At 39.4% G+C, this 21,609-nt stretch overlaps 1 protein-coding gene across 2 annotated transcripts in view; it reads left to right on the forward strand.

Moving 5' to 3' along the window:
• SMURF2 (SMAD specific E3 ubiquitin protein ligase 2) overlaps positions 1–21,609 on the forward strand; it is a 124,089-nt gene that overhangs the window by 81,628 nt on the left and 20,852 nt on the right. For both annotated transcript variants that reach the window (XM_032241964.1, XM_032241965.1), the window contains 5 exons: positions 2,559–2,642; positions 5,372–5,574; positions 7,951–8,035; positions 15,326–15,484; positions 21,192–21,387. In XM_032241964.1, coding sequence (XP_032097855.1) covers positions 2,559–2,642; positions 5,372–5,574; positions 7,951–8,035; positions 15,326–15,484; positions 21,192–21,387 — 727 coding nt within the window. The remainder of the gene's footprint in view (positions 1–2,558; positions 2,643–5,371; positions 5,575–7,950; positions 8,036–15,325; positions 15,485–21,191; positions 21,388–21,609) is intronic.

The following is a 21,609-nucleotide window of genomic DNA, read 5'->3' on the forward strand; positions in this document are numbered from 1 at the left end:
CCACCTGTCGTCTTTGTAGTTGCTGGCTTTCAGATTGGGTCTCTGAGTGGACGTTCTGTTTGTTGATGATGAGGTTATTTCTGTTTCTTGGTTTTCCTTCTGACAGTCTGGCCCCTCTGCTGTAGGTCTGCTGAGGTCCACTTCAGGCCCTGCTTGCCTGGGGATCACCTGCAGCAGCCTCTGCGCTTTCACTGGGAGCTGCAATCCTGAGCTGTTCCTAAATGGCCATCTTGGATCCCGGCCCAGACCACTTGAATTCTAATCCTTATTCTTCTGTGTACTGGTTTTATGACCTTAATTTATTTAATTTCCATGGTCTTTGGTTTATATTTGTTTACAAAAGAGTATGAGTGATAATAGTACATACTCCATAAACTGTTTAGAGGATTAAATGAAATAATTCAGGTAAAGCACTTCAGCACAGTGTCTTACATAAAATAAGTGCTTAATAAATAATTTAGCTACTATTATTTCTATTGCTACTACTCTTGTTACCCTCAAACACTAAGAGTTAGAGAAGTTAAGTAATTTGCCTAAGGCCACATAGTAAGTGGCAGAGCCAAAACACAAACCTGTCTTGATTCTAGAACCATGATTTTTATCATTGCTCTTCTTGATACTAGTTCTGACTCATTTCTGATTTTATTTTTAACATTCAAAGTATTTTTAATTAACTTCAATGAGCTATAGCTTGCATATAATAAATTGTATCCATTTAAGTATATAAATGGTTAAATTTTAACTCCAATTATTTTTTTTTTTTTTTTTTTGAGATGGAGTTTCACTCATGTTACCCAGGCTGGAGTGCAATGGCGCGATCTCGGCTCACCGCAACCTCCGCCTCCTGGGTTCAGGCAATTCTCCTGCCTCAGCCTCCTGAGTAGCTGGGATTACAGGCACACACCACCATGCCCGGCTAATTTTTTGTATTTTTAGTAGAGACGGGGTTTCACCATGTTGACCAGGATGGTCTCGATCTCTTGACCTTGTGATCCTCCCGCCTCGGCCTCCCAAAGTGCTGGGATTATAGGCTTGAGCCACCGCGCCCGGCCAACTCCAATTATTTTTATACAAAACTTTATACCCAGGTTACAGTATTTACTCATTTTGTTTAAACTGTTAAAAATTACTATAATTAACTATTTATAGATCACTTTAGCTTCCAGATATGTCTGTTAGCTTTTTTATGGATGTGAGGTAGATTATGGTATTTTTGAAGAGGAAATTTAGGGTGAAATAACTAATCAATATTGAGAGAGTACCAGCAGTAAAAAGGCTTATTGTTCTAAACTTGCCCTACATTATTGTAGTGTAATTGTAATCACAGGGAGGAAAAATCCTAGCATCTCTTTCTTTTTTTTTTTTTTTTTTTTCAATGCCAAGATGCAGCCTTGAACTGCTGCCCGGGCTGTAGTGCAGTGCAGTGGCGTGATCTTAGCTCACTGCAACCTTTGCTTTCTGGGTTCAAGTGATTCTTCCGCCTCAGCCTCTCAAGTAGCTGAGATTACAGGCACGCACTACCATGCCCAGCTAATTGTTTTGTATTTTTTTTTTTTTAGTAGAGACGGGGTTTTACCATATTGGTCAGGCTGGGCTCCAACTCCTTACCTCGTGATTCGCCCACCTTGGCCTCTCAAAATTCTGGGATTACAGGCATGGCCACCATACCCGGACCACTTTCTGTTTTTAGAGCCTTTCAACCCCTGTCAATACCTTTATAGAAATATTAACATTATCACATTTCTATAGTCATTTGCCTTGTTTTCATTAAATGAATTATGATAAAGAGTTGATAGAAAGTAGTGGTCTTGATTTTTTTTTTTTTTTTTTTGAGATGGAGTTTTGCTCTTGTCACCCAGGCTGGAGTGCAGTGGTGCAATCTCAGCTCAATGCAACCACCTTTTCCTGGATTCAAGCAATTCTCCTGCCTCAAGCCCCCGAGTAGCTGGGATTACAGGCAGATGCCACCACATCAGCTAGTTTTTGAATTTTTAGTAGAGATGGGGTTCCACCATGTTGGCTAGGCTGGTCTTGAACTCCTGACCTCAGGTGATCCACCTCCCTTGACCTCCCAAAATGCTGGGCTTACATGTGTGGACACTGTGCCCAGCCAACGGTCTTGATTTTTAAAAAATTAGTTTGGGCAGATAAATGCTTTTAAAGTTTTTATATGTTTTTAATTAGTGAAATTTAATTTTTAAAAATGATATATGTAATTTATATTTTTAGACTACCTGGGTCCCAAGCCTTACTATTCTATTTACCAGTTTTATGATCTTAATTAATTTTATGGCTCATATTGAAAATTACCAGAGTTTGGCTGATGGAAAATATTTGTTACACCTTATCATAAATACTTTAGAAGCTTCAGAATCCCATAAAATATATTATGCAGTTCTAAAATAAGTTGAAAAAATTCAATATTCTGTGAATTGTTATTTCAGGTTGACATTCCTGATTTGTAACAGCAGATGTCTTACTGGCTTGCTTGTTGCACTGAAAACATTGTATATCCAAGTTTCCTATTAATGCCTTATCACTCAATATTTTTATTTAAGCTGGGAAGAAAGACGAACTGCCTCTGGAAGAATTCAGTATCTAAACCATATAACAAGAACTACACAATGGGAGCGCCCAACACGGTAAGGACATAAAAATATTTCCCATGGTCTTGCTAGCCACCCTCCCAAAGTCCTTTTCTACTTACCTGTCAGCTTTACTAGATTTTTTTTCTTGGTTTATGCTGTTGGAGATCAGTAGATCTTATAACAGATGCCATTATTATTTTTTAAAGCTTATCTTCAACACTTTGACAGGTCATGCTGTCATTGTAGCTCCAGGGCCTGCAGTTGTACCCAATAAATATTTATTGAATGATGCCAGGTGTGGTGGCTCATGTCTGTAATCCCTGCACTTTGGGAGGCTGAGGTGTGCAGATCACTTGAGTTCAGGAGTTCGAGACCAGCGTGGGCACCATGATGAAACCTCGTCTCTACCAAACAAATTACAAAAAATTAGCTGGGTATGTGGTACATCCTGTGGTCCCAGCTACTTGGGCTGCTGAGGTGGGAGGATTGCTTGAGCTTGTGAAGCGGATGTTGCAGTGAGCTGAGATCATGCCACTGCACTCTAGCCTGGGTGACAGAATGAGATGCCATCTCAAAAAAAAAAAAAAAAAAAAAAAAAATGGCCAGACACAGTGGTTCATGCCTATAATCCCAGCACTTTGGGAGGCCAAGGTGGGCAAATCACTTGAGGTCAGGAGTTTGAGACCAGCCTGGCCAACACGGTGAAACCCCGTCTCTACTAAAAATATAGAAATTAGCCAGGTATGGTGGTGGGCACCTGTAATCCCAGCTCTGCAGGAGGCTGAGACAGGAGTATTGCTTGAACCCAGGAGGCAGAGGTTGCAGTGAGCCAAGATTGTGCCACTGCACTCCAGCCTGGGTGATAGAGTGAGACTCAGTCTCAAAAAAAAAAAAAAAAACTAAACAAAAAAATTATTGAATGAATTAAATTGGTAAGTTAAGCAGAGGAATCTTTGAACTAAATCTTGAAGAATGTCAAGTATAGTCACTTCATGGAACCTAATGTATAAAGGCATTGGGATGTAAGATAATTTTTGGAAACTGCGAAGAGATGTTTTTTAAATAACTGAAAAGAAATAGTCTAAGTGGCTGAATCCCCCTCTCCCCACTCTTTTAAGTGAGAACAGAATTTGCCATCTTGTGCAGTGTTTTGTTTTTCCTATTTCCCTCCTCTTGAGCAGGACTGGCACTAGGCATAAAATACCAAATTCTTCTCATTAGCTGCACCTATTTTTATTTATTGAGGACAAATTGCTTAACTCATTGGATCACAAAGTTTTCTGTTTTACTTTATGATTCTCAGATGAAAGCTTAGCTCATGTTGCCAAGTTGCATTTCTGGTATTAAATTGCCAGGAAATTAATTGAAGTATTCATTTTTGTTATATTTGAGCATAAATGAACATGTACTTGTGTCAGTGTTCAAGTAAAGTCCATTTCCTTCTGATTTAACCAGTAAAATTAATTTCATCATTTATGAAAGGATGATTGTTGTCTTAAATGTTACTTATTTTTTTTTTTTTTTTTTTTGAGACGGAGTTTCGCTCTTGTTACCCAGGCTGGAGTGCAATGGCGCGACCTCGGCTCACCGCAACCTCCGCCTCCCGGGTTCAGGCAATTCTCCTGCCTCAGCCTCCTGAGTAGCTGGGATTACAGGCACGCGCCACCATGCCCAGCTAATTTTTTGTATTTTTTTAGTAGAGACGGCGTTTCACCATGTTGACCAGGATGGTCTCGATCTCTTGACCTCATGATCTACCCGCCTCGGCCTCCCAAAGTGCTGGGATTACAGGCTTGAGCCACTGTGCCCGGCCAAATGTTACTTATTTATTTCTGAGATGGAGTTCCGCTCTGGGCTGGAGTGCAGTGGTATGACATCGGCTTGCTGCAACCTCTGCCTCCCAGGTTCAAGCGATTCTCATGCTTCAGCCTCCTGAGTAGCTGGGACTACAAGTGCCTGCCACCACACCTGGCTAATTTTTGTATTTTTAAGAGAGACAGGTTTCGCTATGTTGACCAGGCTGGTCTCAAACTTCTTACCTCAAGTGATCAGCCTGCCTCGGTCTCCTAGAGTGTTGGCATTACAGGTGTGAGCCACCACACCTGGCCATATTAATTTAAGAATGAACTCTTGATTTTTTTTTTTTTTTTTGGAAGATCTGCAATAGTAGACTAGAACATCCTTAAAGAGACAAACTGTCTTCTTTCATTTTGTGATGTATTGCCAAATGACTGGGTGACATTTTTAGATTGAGAGGTCTGAAGGACCTCTTGGGAGGCAATAATAAACTGGTTGGAATGACAAAAAAGAGCCAGGCCTAGGGAAAGTAGGAGAAAAGAATATGCCAGGTGGAAGGAAGAGCAACTGCTCTCAGGTGGAGCGACCTTGGCAAGCTCATGGAACAGGAAGATGTGAGTGTGGCAGAAGCAGAGTGGGAGGGAGAATGGTGGGAAGTCAGGTCTGAGAGAAAGGCTGTAGTTAGATCAAGCAGTGTTTTGTAAGCCAGTACTCACATCCACAGATATATGTAGATTTTATATCAAATGTAATTAAAATAAAGTCATTTAAATACATAGTTGACGACATGCTTATCATTTGGGTTTCTTTGGTACTTAAGAGACATCAGGTTTGCTTTCACTCAGAGTTCTTGAAGTCATTATACTTGTATTAGTCATTCTGTTTTCAGATATGATAAGTGATTGTTACTGTAGTGTACAGTGTCTAGAGAACACTACTTTTGATATCTAAATTGATAATGTCTTTTTCTTGTTAATTTTCAATAGACCGGCATCTGAGTATTCTAGCCCTGGCAGACCTCTTAGCTGCTTTGTTGATGAGAACACTCCAATTAGTGGAACAAATGGTGCAACATGTGGACAGTCTTCAGATCCCAGACTGGCTGAGAGAAGAGTCAGGTCACAACGACATAGAAATTACATGAGCAGGACACATTTACATACTCCTCCAGACCTACCAGAAGGCTATGGTATGACAACTAGCAAAAGAAAAATATAATGTAGTTTACTGAATTCAGCTTGCTGAGGAAGTCAGAAAATCAGTTTTGAAAAAAGTTATTAATCTGGGCTTAGGGATTTTGCATGAATATAAATATAAAACCTCCCAAGTTTGAAAGTCTTTGAAGTGGTAGAGGACGATCTAACCAACAGTTTGACATTGCACTAGTCATTTAACTTCAGCGTTTGTGCTCTTTTGGGATGAAGTGAGATGACTACCTTATAACAAAGATAGTATGAAGAGCATATGAAATGAAGTGAGACTATTTTGTAAATAGGCACTGTATAGAAGGTAAGGTGGAGCAGGTGCAGTGGCTCACACCTGCAATGTCAGCACTTTGGGAGGCCGAAGCAGGCGGATCATGAGGTCAGGAGTTCGAGACCAGCCTGAGCAACATGGTGAAAACCCCATCTCCACTAAAAATACAAACATTAGCCAGGCATGATGGCACATGCCTGTAATCCCAGCTGCTCAGGAGGCTGAGGCAGGAGAATTGCTTGAACCCAGGAGGCAGAGGTTGCAGTGAGCCAAGATTGTGCCACTGTATTCCAGCCTGGACCACAGAGCAAGACTCCATCTCAAAAAAAAAAAAAAAAAGCCAAGTTTTATTTTACTCAGGAATATTTTGAAAAACTCTCCTGCAAATGCATGATTCTAACTTTATTTTAAAATGTATTTTAGCTCTTTAATTTGAAAAAATTTGTGCGTTAACTGTGCAATGACTCAAAGGTTAACTTTTAGCACATACTAAATTATTGGCTTGAGAGACAGAGAGACCTATGTTCATATCCTGGCTTTGCCATGCAACACAGCACATTATTTAACCTCGTTGGCCTCAGTTTTGTCCCCTGTAGGGGAAAATAATAGCACCAACCATCTAGGTTTGTTGCAAGAAATCAGTGATATATAATCTCATGAAATGCTGGCACAGTGTCTGGCACAGCAAATTTTAACTGTTATTATTAATGTTTAGACCTGAGAATAAATTCTCTCCTGCCATTTCTCTTTGAGATTATAAGGCAAGCTCTTTGGAGTGGGAGTGGTTATACTTTTACAATATTTCTGTGATTTGGGTTTAAAAAATTGTACAACCAAAACATACAAATAAAGTGGATACTAAGGCTGAAATTATTATGGCTGTCCTCTATAATATGATTTTATGTTTATAATTTTTAAAAGTTTAAAGTTCAAATGTATTGACTTTATAGGTTTATAAACAAATTAGATTTATTACTAATAAATATTACTAATAGTTTTATTGTTTTATGTATTGAAGTTTCTCATTAGACTTTGTTTAAAGAAAAGTAATCCTGTTGTTTTTTTTTAAAAAAAGAAAACAAAACAAAAAACCCACCATAAAGAAACCTTTTTTAGATTGTTCTCTTCACCCCGGCCTTTCCTCTCTCTTTCCAAGGGCTTTGAGTTCATTTAATTCTTGACTTTTTCTCCCCAGTGTGCATGTTTGCTCTTTAGTCCTCTTCTTTCTAACTTGGTTATTTTTGCATATCTACCTGTTTATGACATAGAATGTCTCCCTAGTATCTCATCTGGTTTGCTTCTCTTTGAGCTCACATGTAATCTTGAGAATACACCTTTGTCCATCAAAGAGGAAACATAAGTTTTGGTATAAAATTAGGCATAATAAGCATCATCAACCTCCAAACTCTTTGAAAGTTTCTGGAAGTTCCTCCTCAAATCTTCCTAATGTTGGCCAGCCTCTTCCTCAGAGCCTTTTCTACATCATTTAAAATGTTTTAATTGTTAGTATTGTGACAATCTTGATTTGTTTTCCATTGCAACATATTTAGTATTTGAGCCACCTTCTAAGTTTAGTTTACTTTTGGATAGCTGGCCTGTGGCCCTCATGATTTATAAAATTGTTTCCAAAGGACAGAACAAATGATTTGTAAAGCTTTTTTTAAATAATAAATAAAATAGGGCCGGGCGCGGTGGCTCAAGCCTGTAATCCCAGCACTTTGGGAGGCCGAGGCGGGTGGATCACGAGGTCAAGAGATCAAGACCATCCTGGTCAACATGGTGAAACCCCGTCTCTACTAAAAATACAAAAAATTAGCTGGGCATGGTGGCGCGTGCCTGTCATCCCAGCTACTCAGGAGGCTGAGGCAGGAGAATTGCCTGAACCCAGGAGGTGGAGGTTGTGGTGAGCCAAGGTCGCGCCATTGCACTCCAGCCTGGGTAACAAGAGCTAAACTCTGTCTCAAAAAAAAAAAATAAATAGATTCGTAATTTGGAATTTTTTCCCTATTAGTGTAGCATCTTAGTGTATATAACTGTCTTTGATCTGGACATTCTGAATGTTTTTATTATGTGTTTATTAATTTTACAGAACAGAGGACAACACAACAAGGTCAGGTGTATTTCCTACATACACAGACTGGTGTGAGCACATGGCATGATCCACGAGTGCCCAGGTAAGAACGTATTTTAAGTACTCTTTAGACCATCAAAGAGCCATTTCACCTAGGATTTCTTTGATTTTTAAGAAATTTTTACCTTTTAAAAATAGTTTATGTAGGAATTTGACTCTTCTGATAGTTATTTCAGTGTTGACATTTAGTAGAAAGTGCTATCTACTTCTCTGCAGTCCTACCTCAGTTCTCCCCTCCCTTACCAGTCCCTCCCTTGCTTCCCCTTAAAAAAAGTGGAACAAAAACATGGATCTCTTGTTTTTCTTTGTTTTTTTTTGTTTGTTTGTTTTTTAGATGAAGTCTCACTCTCTGTCGCCCAGGCTGAAGTGCAGTGGTGCAATCTTGGCTGACTGCAACCTCCACCTCCTGGGTTCAAGTGATTCTCCTGCCTGAGCCTCCCGAATAGGTGGGACTATAGGCACATGCCACCACGCCCAGCTAATTTTTGTATTTTTAGTAGACATGGGATTTCACCATGTTGGCCAGGCTGGTCTGAAACTCCTGACCTCAAGTGATCCACCCGCCTCAGCTTCCCAAAGTGCAGGGATTACAGGCATGAGCCATCGTGCCCGGCCCACAACGTGGATCTTTTAGGAGTTTGAAACTTGTCCTGGGGTACCAAGCAGGGTGGCTTTCACCAGTATTCCCAACAATTTCAGAGGCTGAGGCAGGAGGAATCTTTGAGCTTGGGAGTTTGAGACCAGTCTGAGCAACATAGAGAGACTTCATCTCTACCAAAAATTAAAAATCAGCCACATATGGTGGAGCATATCTGTGGTCCCGGTTACTTGGGAGGCTAGGGTAAGAGGATTGCTTGAGCCGGAGAGGTTGAAGCTACAGTGAGCTTTGGTTGAACTACTGCACTCCAGCCTGGGCAAAAGAGCAAGACCCCATTTCAAAAGAAAAGAGAAAGAAAATTCGTGTAGTCCCAGCTGCTCGCAAGGCTAAGGTGGGAGGTGGAGGCTGCAGTAAGCCGAGATCACATCACTGCACTCTAGCCTGGGTGACAGAGCGAGACACCATCTAAAAAAAAAGAAGAGGATAGGAAAAGAAAATTGACCTGGGGAAAAACATAGAAAGCATACCCTTTAAAGGGTAGTGGGTTGATAAAATTCTCAATTATGGTTCAGCTTAAGAAGAAAACTTTAAAAAAATTTAACCTCATAAATATATTCCATGTTCTTTTATGTGTTCCTTAATAAAATTTCATTTTACTGTAGAAAACAACCTAATTTAATTAATTAATTAATTTTTTTGAGATGGAGTCTCGCTCTGTTGCCCAGGTTGGAGTGCAGTGGCCCAATGTCACCTCACTGCAGCCTCCACCTCCCAGGTTCAAGCGATTCTCCTGCCTCAGCCTCCTGAGTAGCTAGGATTACAGGCACCTGCCACCACACCCAGCTAGTTTTTGTATTTTTGGTAGAGGCAGGGTTTCATCATGTTGTCCAGGGTTGTCATGAACACCTGACCTCAGGTGATCTGCCTGCCTCAACCTCTCAAAGTGCTGGGATTACAGGCGTGAGCCACTGTTCCTGGCCCTAATTTAATTTAAATATCCAAACTTGTGTATTTCAGCTGCAGACATTGCATGTACTAACCAAAATGTCAGTTACTTTTAACTCAGAAAGATGACACACAAATGAATTTAGTGATTTACTATAATTTTGAAACATTCTTTTTTCCTTCCTCCCTCCATCCCTCCCCCCCGCTTTTTTTTTTTTTTTTTTTTTTTTGAGATGGGATCTGGCTCTGCTGTCCAGGCTGGAGATCAGTAGTGTAGTCCTGGCTTGTTACAACCTCTGTCTCCTGGGCTCAAACCATCCTCCTGCGTCAGCCTCCTGAGTAGGTGGGACTACAGGCATGTACCTCTACACCCTGGTAATTTTTACATTTTTAGTAGAGATGGGATTTCGCCATGTTGCCCAGGCTAGCCTCTTAACTCCTGAGCTCAAGCAGTCTGCCCACCTCCGCCTCCCAAAGTGCTGGCATTAGAGGCATGAGCTACCATGCTTGGCCCTTTCAGTTACTTTTTAATGAATACATGCAAAGTACCAAGTAGTCCAGTCGAAACTGCAAAAAAGCTTGAATTCTAAATCAAATTCTAAAGCAACTTTGTATGTTGCATATACACAGGATTTGTAGGATGTGGATATTTTATAAGCACAGCAGCCTCCCTCCTCCAAAACAAAACAAACCCCCCAAAACAACCCACAGAGCGTTGTTTTTTCCTTCCTAAAGCTTATACTCAGGACTCTATTGTGTATTTGAATTAAAAACAGATGTGACTGGCTAGTCTTGGGTTGCTTTGATACTCTCTATTTATAAATAAAACTGTGATAATGAAAATATCTTCCTTTGTGTTACAGAGTTCAGAATCCTTTGAGGGTGGCAACCAAGGGAATATGCTTTAACTCATTATCATTTTTGCCATTTCTATGTCTTGACAGTATAAGCTGTTTTAAAAAGTAGTGGGGGCCGGGCACAGTGGCTATCACCTGTAATCCCAGCATTTTGGGAGGCTGAGGCTGGAGGATCATGAGATCAGGCGTTCGATCCAGCCTGGACAACGTGGTAAAAACCTGTCTCTAAGAAAAATACAAAATTAGTCAGGTGTGGTAGCACGTGGCTGTAATCCCAACTACTCGGGAGGCTGAGGCAGAATTGCTTGAATGTGGGAGGCAGAGGTTGTGGTAAGCCAGGATTGTGCCATTGCACTCCAGCCTGGCAACAGAGCAAGACTCCATCTCTAAAAAAATAATAATAAATAAAAAGTAGTGGGGAGGAACTTTTACATTTTTTTAAAGCTTACTTAAAAATGCTTACTTTAGGCCAGGCGCGGTGGCTCAAGCCTGTAATCCCAGCACTTTGGGAGGCCGAGGCGGGTGGATCACGAGGTCAAGAGATCGAGACCATCCTGGTCAACATGGTGAAACCCCGTCTCTACTAAAACTACAAAAAATTAGCTGGGCATGGTGGCGTGTGCCTGTAATCCCAGCTACTCAGGAGGCTGAGGCAGGAGAATTGCCTGAACCCAGGAGGCGGAGGTTGCGGTGAGCCGAGATCGCGCCATTGCACTCCAGCCTGGGTAACAAGAGCGAAACCCCGTCTCAAAAAAAAAAAAAAAAAAAAAAATACTTACTTTAAAATAATCCAAGGGCCTAACTTCTCAAAATCAGTTTTATTATATAAATAAAAGTTTTTTGGATTCTGTTTATCTAGTTGAAGGTCAATAATAAGCTTTCCTTTAAAATAATTAGAAATCATTTGTAGGAAATGCATAGAATAAAAGTGATCATGATTTTTAAAAATCTAAATGATCATGATTTTTAAAAATCTAAAACTAGATGATTTACAATAGTGAGAAAGTTGACTTTGAATTATCTGTTGAAAGAATAGCATATAAGCTGGCAACAGAAATTGAAATTGAGATAGCTTTAAGCACCACTGTTGGTAATAGGCACTTATTCCAGAGGACACATGTCAGTTTTTCATTAATGAGTAGTAAAGGATTTCTGTGAAGCTTTAAGAATATTCATGTTAAATATTGACATATATTTTGAATGATGATTTTATGAAGTAACACTCGGGATTATTTTTCTTATTCACTATCCCCCATTATTACCTTAAAAACTTTTATCTTTTGGAGGATCCTCTAGTAAGTATGGAGGATCTTTTATCAAAGTATACTATAAATATTTAAATTGTGTTAGAATATCACTATTCAAAGATATTTATAAAATTGCAAAGTCAGACTCTTTAAAACAAACTTTAAAACAAAGTCAGACTCTTTTAAACAAACTTTATAAAGATATCCAGGATACCTAGATTTATTCAAGAAATCTCATTTCATCATGTTTTACATTTATCTTTAAAACAATGATTAATGCCTTGTTATTTGTTATGTTACAGATTGACTATAGTCTTGAAATACAGATCTGTATTACCTTGTATGACTGTATAACATTCCTTTTTTTTTTTTTTTTTTTTTTGAGATGAAGTCTTGTTCTGTCGCCCAAGCTGGAGTGCAATGGTGCGATCTCAGCTCACTGCAACCTCCACTTCTGGGTTCAAGCGATTCGCCTGCTTCAGCCTCCCAAGTAGCTGGGACTACAGGCATGTGCCAGCATGCCTGACTAATTTTTGCATTTTTAGTATAGATGGAGTTTCAGTATGTTAGCCAGGCTGGTATTGAACTCCTGACCTTGTGATCCGCCTGCCTCAGCCTCCCAAAGTGCTAGGATTACAGGTGTGAGCCACTGCGCCCAGCCAACATTCCATTTTTTTAAACCAGCTCCCCATGAGACATATAGATTATTTCCACTTTTTTGCTCTTTTAATCAGTGCATTATCACTCTCCCATGTGTGGCTATAGATTTATAAAATTCTAAACAAAATGACCCGAAATGAAATTCTACATTTTATCAGTATAATTGTTAATTGTTCATTTTTTGATTTCAATAATTGTTTTTCTTGTTTTTAACTTTTAAGTTCAGGGGTACATGTGCAGGTTTGTTACAGGTAAACTTGTGTCATGGGGGTTTGTTGTACAGATGATTTTGTCACCCAGATACTAAGCCTAGTACTCATTAGTTATTTTTGCTGGTCCTCTCCCTCCTCCTACCCTCCACCCTCCCATAGGCCACAGTATCTGTTGTTCCTCTCTATGTGTCCATGTGTTCTCATCATTTAGTGCCCACTTATAAATGAGAACATGCAGTATTTGGTTTTCCGTTCCTGCTTTAGTTTGCTAAGGATAATAGCCTCCAGATCCTGTTTTTTATATCTAAACCATTAAAAAATCTATTTGGGGCTGGCACAATGGCCCATGCCTGTAATCCCAGCACTTTGGGAGGCTGAATTGGATGGATCACTTGAGTCCAGAAGTTTGAGATCAGCCTGGGCAACATAGCAAAACTTCATCTCTACAAAATTTAAAAATGAGCTGGGTGTGGTGGTGTATGCCTATAGTACCAGCTACTCAGGAGGCTGAGTTGGGAGGATTACCTGAGCCTGGGAAGGTTGAGGCTGCAGTAAGCCGTGATCACACCACTGCGTTCCAGCCTGGGCAGCAGTAAGAACCTGTCTCAAAAAAATACATATTTTTTTTGTTTATTCCTAGTAATTTTTCTTTGATAGCTCATCTTTGTGATTGTACTTTTTTATTTTTGAAAACATTATATATCACAACTGTTTTCTTTTTGGTCTCTAACAGTCTTTGGGGACCTAATTCTGGGATTTTTTTGTTGACTCTGCTGCTGGCTGTGTGTTGAGTCTGCTGTGGACTCTGTCATAGTGGCTTTTTTTTTTTTTTGAATCTCCCAAAGTGTTGAGGGGTTTGGTGATCTTAGATGCTGAATATATTCTTTGAACTGAATTAGTTGGGAGTTCTGTGGACCTGCAGTGGGAATTTAGTATATTTTCCTGGAATCACTTCATTCCCTCTTTGAGTTCTCAGCTTGCGGAGGAAGCTTCAGGTTTCCTATACCAGTCTTGCTGCTAGCCTGACCGTCTGCCTACCTGCCACTCACGTACCACCTTCACTCAGTCCCCCCACTCCCTTTTTTTTTTTTTTTAATTTGAGGAGGATTCTTGGAACTTTCCCCTGCCTCTTTTGAGACTAGCAGTGTTTCAAATAGTGTTTTTTCCCCACACTTTAGCTGTTATGTAGCAGGAGTCTCTTGGAACACCTATAACAGAAGTCAGAATCATTGCTTCGGCAAATTTAGGTCACTGTGTGCCCATCATTGTGTTTCACCATGACCAAGGAGAGGTCTTCTCAGGAAAAACATCTTTCTAGTTTTAACTTTTAAAATGTGATTTTGATGAAATTTGTCATTATTTATAATTGTCTGTTATAAATTTATATTAAACATGCTGCTTTTATTTTCTTCTTCTTTTTTTTTAATAAAAAGAGGACCACGGAAACACTTTTACTGTCTCAGATTCTTGACTTTGTTTGATCACTTTCAGGGTATGTCATTTCTTTGGTATTTACAGATGGCTCTGGTAGCCTAAACTGTTCATTTAAGATCAGCCTGGGCAACATGGCAAAACTTCATCTCTACTAAAAGTTTAAAAAATAGCTGGGTGTAGTGGTGCATACCTCTAGTCCCAGCTCTCTGGGAAGCTGAGTTGGGTGGATTACCTGAGCATATCATACATTCTTTTTTTTTTTTTTTTTTGAGACGGAGTTTCGCTCTTGTTACCCAGGCTGGAGTGCAATGGCGCGATCTCGGCTCACCGCAACCTCCGCCTCCTGGGTTCAGGCAATTCTCCTGCCTCAGCCTCCTATCATACATTCTTAAATGCAGCCTCAGTTACGTCACCAAGGGCAGTGACTTTACTCTTCTGGTGAATGACAACAGCAATTTCAACACTTTGGGAGATTCACTGAAAGATTTGGTTCTAACAGTGTAGAGGATAAAAATTTGCAGTTCTCTTGCCAGTTTATTATAGAGTTTACAAGTCTGGAACAGCCAAATGGAAGCAATGCTTAGGGCACAGTATGGGGGGAGGGCAAGCAGGCTACCCCCACAGTCCCTCAGTGTGTTCACCAACATAGAAGCTCCTTACTCATTCTTTAAGGCCCTATAAATCCTTGTCTATATATACTCGTATTTTAAGAATGTGTAATATAGTAACAGTATTCTTTGGTCTATTAAAAATCTTAGCTTTTCTCTTATTGCAGTGGTAACTCTTAGAGCATTCTTGGTAATGTATCTTTAACAGTTCTTTATTGACTAACTTTACATATTTTAGAATTGCAGTTTATTCTTTAAAAATACACTGATTATTTTCAGGATCATAATTTCAGTAACATTTCCAGTTTTGCTTTGTTGGAGAGCTTAAAATTAATCGTGGAATGGACATTTTTCACAAATTTTATGTTATAGTAAAGAAAGAAATGAAGGGAAATTTTAGAAAACATTTAATTCCTTATATCACTGACACTTAACAAAATTATTTCCTGTCAAACAAGTATTGAAATACAGTTTATGTTGGCAGATACTGTGATTGATTTTATATTAATTTAAATCTGTATTACATTAAAGCCTTGGAACTTACTAAAAAATGTAGGCTACGTGATAAGTTTTTCTGAGCCATTTATGGATTGGGTTTTGAAGATGCGAGTTTGTTTAAACCATTGGGAGTTAAAGATTCCAGCTGAACATCTCAAGTTTCTGAAACAATACATTTTCTCAGACTTTGTGGAATTGTTCTGTGTCATTTACACTTGCTTGGTTCAGCAGGGCCAGTAATGAGGTATTTTTTATTTTATATTTGTTTTTGCAGGGATCTTAGCAACATCAATTGTGAAGAGCTTGGTCCATTGCCTCCTGGATGGGAGATCCGTAATACGGCAACAGGCAGAGTTTATTTCGTTGACCATAACAACAGAACAACACAATTTACAGATCCTCGGCTCTCTGCTAATTTACATTTAGTTTTAAAGTAAGTTTTTGAAACAATACCTGTTAAAATGTGAGTTAAACAAGATGAAACTGATAGATGCTTTTAATAATAAATATGAGGCTGGGTGTAGTGGCTCACACCTTTAATCAGTCCCAGTGCTTTGCGAGGCCAAGGCAGCAGGATCACTTGAGGCCAGGGGTTTGACACTAGCCTGGTCAGCATAGTGAGACCTCATCTCTACAAAAAAGAAAAAAAAGTTTTTTAAATTAAAAGATCAGCCGGGTAGCCGGGCATGGTGGCTCATGCCTATAATCCCAGCACTTTGGGAGGCTGAGGTGGGCGGATCACCTGAGGTCAGTAGTTCAAGACCAGCCTGACCAATATGGTGAAACCCCATCTTTAAAAAAAAAAAAAAAAAAAAAAAAAAAAGGGTCAGCTGGGTGCAATGGTACATGCCAGCAGTCCTAGCTACTTGGGAAACTGAGGCAGGAGATTTGCTTGAGCCCAGGAGTTTGAAGCTGCAGTGAACTATGATCACACCACTCCAACTCCAGCTTGGGTGACAGATGGAGACCGTTTCTTAAAGAGTGGAAGAACATCTACTTTGATCAGGTATAATTTACTTTTGTTGAGCAAAATTTATGTAGAGTGTGACGAGGTTTACTCTGATATGAGTATTTTAAACCTACTATGCTTAAGTAGGAACCTGTCTTGAAATGTTAGGAAAAGAGTTATTAGAGGTGCTCAAGATGGCATTTTTATAGAGGCAATATCTTGATAGGAGAAGTAGGGGTTGAACAGGCTAATTTTGTGTTACCATCGTGATACAAAATTATTAAAAATTTATATTAATGGCTAACACTTCAGTAGCACTTATTGTGTGCCAAGCATTGTTCATTATTCTTTACATATGCCAGCAAGGCCAGGCACGTGAACCACTTAATGCTTTAATCCCAGCACTTTGGGAGGCTGAGGTTGGAGAATCACTTGAGCCTAAGAATACAGGACCAACCTGGGCAACATAGTGAGACTTCGACCTCTTCTCTTAAAAAAAAATTTAAAAAATTAGCTGGGCATGGTGGTGCGTACCTGTGGTCCCAGCTACTCAGGACACTGAGGTGGGAGGATCACTTGAGCTCAGGAGGTTGTGGCTGCAGTGAGCTGTGATTGCACCACTCATTCCACCTTGGACAGCAGAGTGAGACTGTCTTTAAAAAGCAAACAAAACCCAAATTAGTAATTTCATCCTCAGGAAAGCTCTATGAGTTAGCTATTGCCATTTTTACAGATGAGGAAACTGAGGCATAGAGGTTACATGACTTTCTATACGTTGCCAGTGGTAAAGTCCGGAGTGAAACCCAGATGATCTGGCTTCAGCTGCCTGTCAGGCACTGTACTGAGCATTGTGTGTGTATTATTTGCATCCTTTGCTTTTCTTTTCTCTCTTGCTAATTTTAAATTGTAACTGTTAATTTTTACATATCAGGATATGACGGATAGAAGTATCTTTTTTCTATTAATGTTTTATTTCTATTTTTAAAGACTTTTAGCTGGGCGCAGTGGCTCACACCTATAATCCCAGCACTTTGGGAGGCCGAGGTGGGTGGATCACCAGGTCAAGAGATCAAGACCATCCTGGTCAACATGGTGAAACCACCCTGTTTCTACTAAAAATACAAAAATTAGCTGGGCATGGTGGCACGCCCCTGTAGTCCCAGCTACTAGGGAGGCTGAGGCAGGAGAATTGCTTGAACCCAGGAGGCGGAGGTTGCGGTGAGCCTAGATTGTGCCATTGCACTGCAGCCTGGGTAACAAGAGTGAAACTCGGTCTCAAAAAAAAAAAAAGATTTTAAAATTTTGGCGTTTTTCCTGAGACAAGTGTTAACGGAGTTTTGAACCTATGTCTCTGAGCCATCAAATATATTATTACCTTATTTGGTAGATCTAATGTGGTTTTTATTGTTTTTCTCTCCGTGGAGTGTTTCTCTTTGGCAACACTGTCATTAGAATATAGATTATTGTTATTATCAGGCTAATTCTGAAGTGATTAAATTAATTTAGCCTTTAATTTTGAATTTTAGGGGGCTATGATGTATGGATTTATATTGTTAGATAATTAAAATATTTTTAGATTACTTTTTTTTTAGTTAGTATTTTTTTACTGTTTCAGCGTTTAGGAAATGAGAAAGGCATATTGCATTATAATCAGTTGCAGGAACTGGGCGCAGTTGCTCACGACTGTAGTAATCCCAGTGCTTTGGGAGGCTGGGTCGGAGGATCCTTTGACCCCATGAGTTGGAAGTTACAGTGAGCTATGATCGTGACACTGGATGTCACTTTGTCCTAGGTAACAGATTGAGACCCTGCTTATCTGCGCCACATAAAAATGTTGTGGGACAAATCGTGTTCTAGAGAGGAACATGATACTCACACTGAGAAGAACTGAGAATATTTTGGGAGGAAGCAACAAAAGAAGTTACCTCTTCGAAGTATATCCTGGGCCTATTGTGTATAAATGTACATTTGTAGGATATCCTGTTTGACTTTTTAAAAAAAAGCCTTTCTACAGAGATGCATTAATCTTCCTTAGCCCTTTTATACAAATCCCTCCTGCAATGTTGCTGGCATTATTCTCTTCTGGGGGGGGGCCATTTTTCATGTTCTGAAGGTTGTGTAGTTTCTGTGTAGACCTCAGTATCTAATCTGTCAATGACAGGATACAGTGTTGTCAAACTATTGCAAAACATTGCCATTGGGGTTTACTAAATAACTTTGCCAAGGAAGCATATTCTTGTAAGAAATCATTTTAGTCAGTTTTTTTTTTCTATTTCCTTTGCTTGAAAAGCATGTTTTTCTAACTCAGTAACTATCTTAATAGTAGCTATAGTAACTGGTATTTATTTTGCACTTACCATGCTCTGAACGCCCATCAGGATTACAATCCTGGGCTACCTCCTTCTCACCAATGAGAAAAATGGAGCCTGAATCAGTTACAATTTGTCCAGAGGTGCATAAAAAGTGATAGAGCTGGGATTTGAATGCCCCCAGTCCAACTATGGAGGTCTTTTTTCCCTTCCTGTTTTGGTCCCTTGAACACTATTTATTTCCCTTCCTTTGACTGGCATTGCATGTAGATATTCTGCCTTATACCCTTAAAGGAAGCTTTTCTTTTGAGAGAAAAAGATGACTTATGGGCAAGGGGATTACAATTTGAGTCTTTTCTCTGCTTATCAGATTTACTTGATTTCAAGAAAATCAATTGCTTGTTTCATAAAGTCTCTAGACATTGGCAGAGGCCCTAAAGGATAGCAGACCAGCACCCCCACTGTTTCCTGGTCTGCACTCTCACATCAGCCCTTACAGAACTGTCCCTTGCACCTTAGCACACCTGAAGAGACAGGCTGCTTTAGTGAGTAGTTAGATTTTTTTCCGTGAGTGCATCAGGAACAATAGTTCTAGGCTAGCTGCCCCCATCCCAAAAGGATTTTCCGCTCTGTCAATTTTGTCCTTCAGCTGTAAACCGCCTTTCCATTTGCATGGCTGAGTCTTTTACATGAGGCCTTGTGAACAGGCTTGATATCTGCTGGATTTTTTAATATCAGCCTTATTGAAATATATTGACATACAATAAACTGAATATTTAAAATGTACAGTTTAAGTTTTGGCATACCATAAAACCATCACCACGGTAAGGGTAGTGAACATATTCACCACCCCACAAGTTTTCTCTTGCCCTTTTGTGATTTCTCCTTCTATCCCTGCCTATGGGACTTCTACCCTGTGTTGGTTTCCCAGGGCTGTCGTAACAAAATACTATGAACTGGGTGGCTTAAAACAACAGAAATTCATTCTCTCCCAATTCTGGAGGCAGAACTACGGAGTAAGGGACTGGCATGATGAGTTCCTTCCACAGGCTTTGAGAGAGAAGCTATTCCATGCCTCTCTCCTAACTTCCAGTGGTTTCTAGAAACCTTGGTGTTCCTTGGCTTGTAGACAAATTGCTCCAGTCTTTCTCTTCTGTCTTCCCATAGTCTTCTTTCTAGTTGTATGTGTCCTAATTCCCTCTTCTTATAAAGACATCAGTTTTTGGAATTAAGGCCTTCCTAATCCAGTATGACCTGACCTTACCTTGATTAAATCTATAAAGACCTTATTTCCAAATAAGGTCACATCCACAGATTGACCAGATGTTGAGACTTCAGCATATCTTTTTGGGGGACACAGTTCAACCCATGACACCCCATCTCTAGCCAACTACTGACCTGCTTTCTGTCAGTATATTAGTTTGCATTGTCTAGATAAATGGAATCATGCAGTATATGTTCTTTTTATTTGGTTTCCTTTACTCACATAATCTTGAGACTGGTCGCTTTTGTTGCATATAGTTCATTTCTTTTTATTGTTGGTGGTATTCCATTGTATGGATCCACTGTTTATTCATTTCTCTACTGATAGACTTTTGGATTGTTGCCAGTGTTTTGCTATGACAGATTAAACTATCATGAACATTTGTGTGCAAGTCTTCGTATGGACATGTGCTCTCATTTCTCTTGGTTAAATAACCTAGGAGTAGGATGGCTTCTTTGGTGAAATCTTTTGCCTTCCCCCAGCCCTCTCAAAATGAGCAGCTCAGTTTTTTGTTGAGTTTTGCGAGTTCTTTTAGATATCAGATATATGCTTTCCAAAGGTCTTCTCCTAGTCTGTGACTTGATTTGTCTTTTAGTTTTCCTAAACAGTGTCTTTTGAAGAGCAGCAATTTTCTTTAATCCGGGGTGGTGGTGTGTGCCTGTAGGTCTAGCCACCAGGAGGTTGAGGTAGGAGGATCACTTGAGCCAGGAGTTCAGGGCCAGTCCGGGCAACATAGCAAGACCCTAGCTCTTTAAAAAAATTTAAAAATGGATGTTCTTCCATTGTTATGCTTTTTTACCTTGTTAAAGGAATGTATATGCGAGCATGTGTGTTTACATGTGTGTTCTTTCATGGATTGTGCTTTTGGTGTTGTATCTAAGAAATCATTAATTGCATGATGTATGTCATAACAGAATTTCTCCTGTGTTTAAAAGTTTTATGGCTTTGGATTTTATATTGATGTGTGCACTCCATTTTGAGTTGCTTTTTGTATCTGATGTGAAATAAACCCAAGTTCATTTTTCAAAATAAGATTATACAGTTGTTTATGGAATGCTTTTATTTACATGATCTATTTTGATTTTGTGTATATATTTTAAAAACCTTTATTATGGTATTTGTAAGAGTAGTTAATATTGACTTGGCATTTTTAACAAAGCTGTATTTGTATTTTCTCTGTATAGTCATATGTTTTAGGTATAATATTTGGCCCAGTATATAAAAAGAAGGATCCCTGCCAACCTGCCATTCAGACTCCTGTTTGGCTCTTCCAGAAAGACAGACTCCAGATAACAAGCAGTGTTTGGCACATGACTGAATTTTAAAGTGGGTGATACTAAACTCTGTAGAGGAAAATGGAAGCTATATTGGAAAAACTTGTCCTCAGAAGCTGTATAAAGCTTTATGGATAAAATTCCATTATTCAGTTCTAGCAGTTTATATGGACTATGAGAAATAAACTTTTGTAGCTGGTTTATTGCTGCCAAAAAATGTCAGGCCAAGTGTGTGTCCTGCTAAGGCTTGGAAAATGATATATCTAGACTTGCTGTTTTAACTGTATACTTGGAATTTTTAAAATTTCAAATACTTTAATAACAACATCTTTGTTTACTTCTAGTCGGCAGAACCAATTGAAAGACCAACAGCAACAGCAAGTGGTATCGTTATGCCCTGATGATACAGAGTGCCTGACAGTCCCAAGGTACAAGCGAGATCTGGTTCAGAAACTAAAAATTTTGCGACAAGAACTTTCCCAACAGCAGCCTCAGGCGGGTCACTGCCGCATTGAGGTTTGCAGGGAAGAGATTTTTGAGGTAAATTTACAAGTCTTATTTTATTTTATTTTTTCCAGAAACCCAATGCTTGCTAATACAAACCTTATTTTAAATTAGAGAGACATTACATTTGTTTTATGCTCTTTTCTAAGAATACTGAGAGAGCGCTCAGTAATTTCTTTTTTCTTTCTCTTCCTTTATTTCTTCCTTTCTCTCCTTCCTTCCTTCCTTCCTTCCTTCCTTCCTTCCTTCCTTCCTTCC

The sequence above is a fragment of the Sapajus apella genome, unplaced genomic scaffold (assembly GCF_009761245.1).
Source record: "Sapajus apella isolate SASKATOON/1434 unplaced genomic scaffold, GSC_monkey_1.0 scaffold48, whole genome shotgun sequence".
NCBI classification, from domain to species: Eukaryota; Metazoa; Chordata; class Mammalia; order Primates; family Cebidae; genus Sapajus; species Sapajus apella.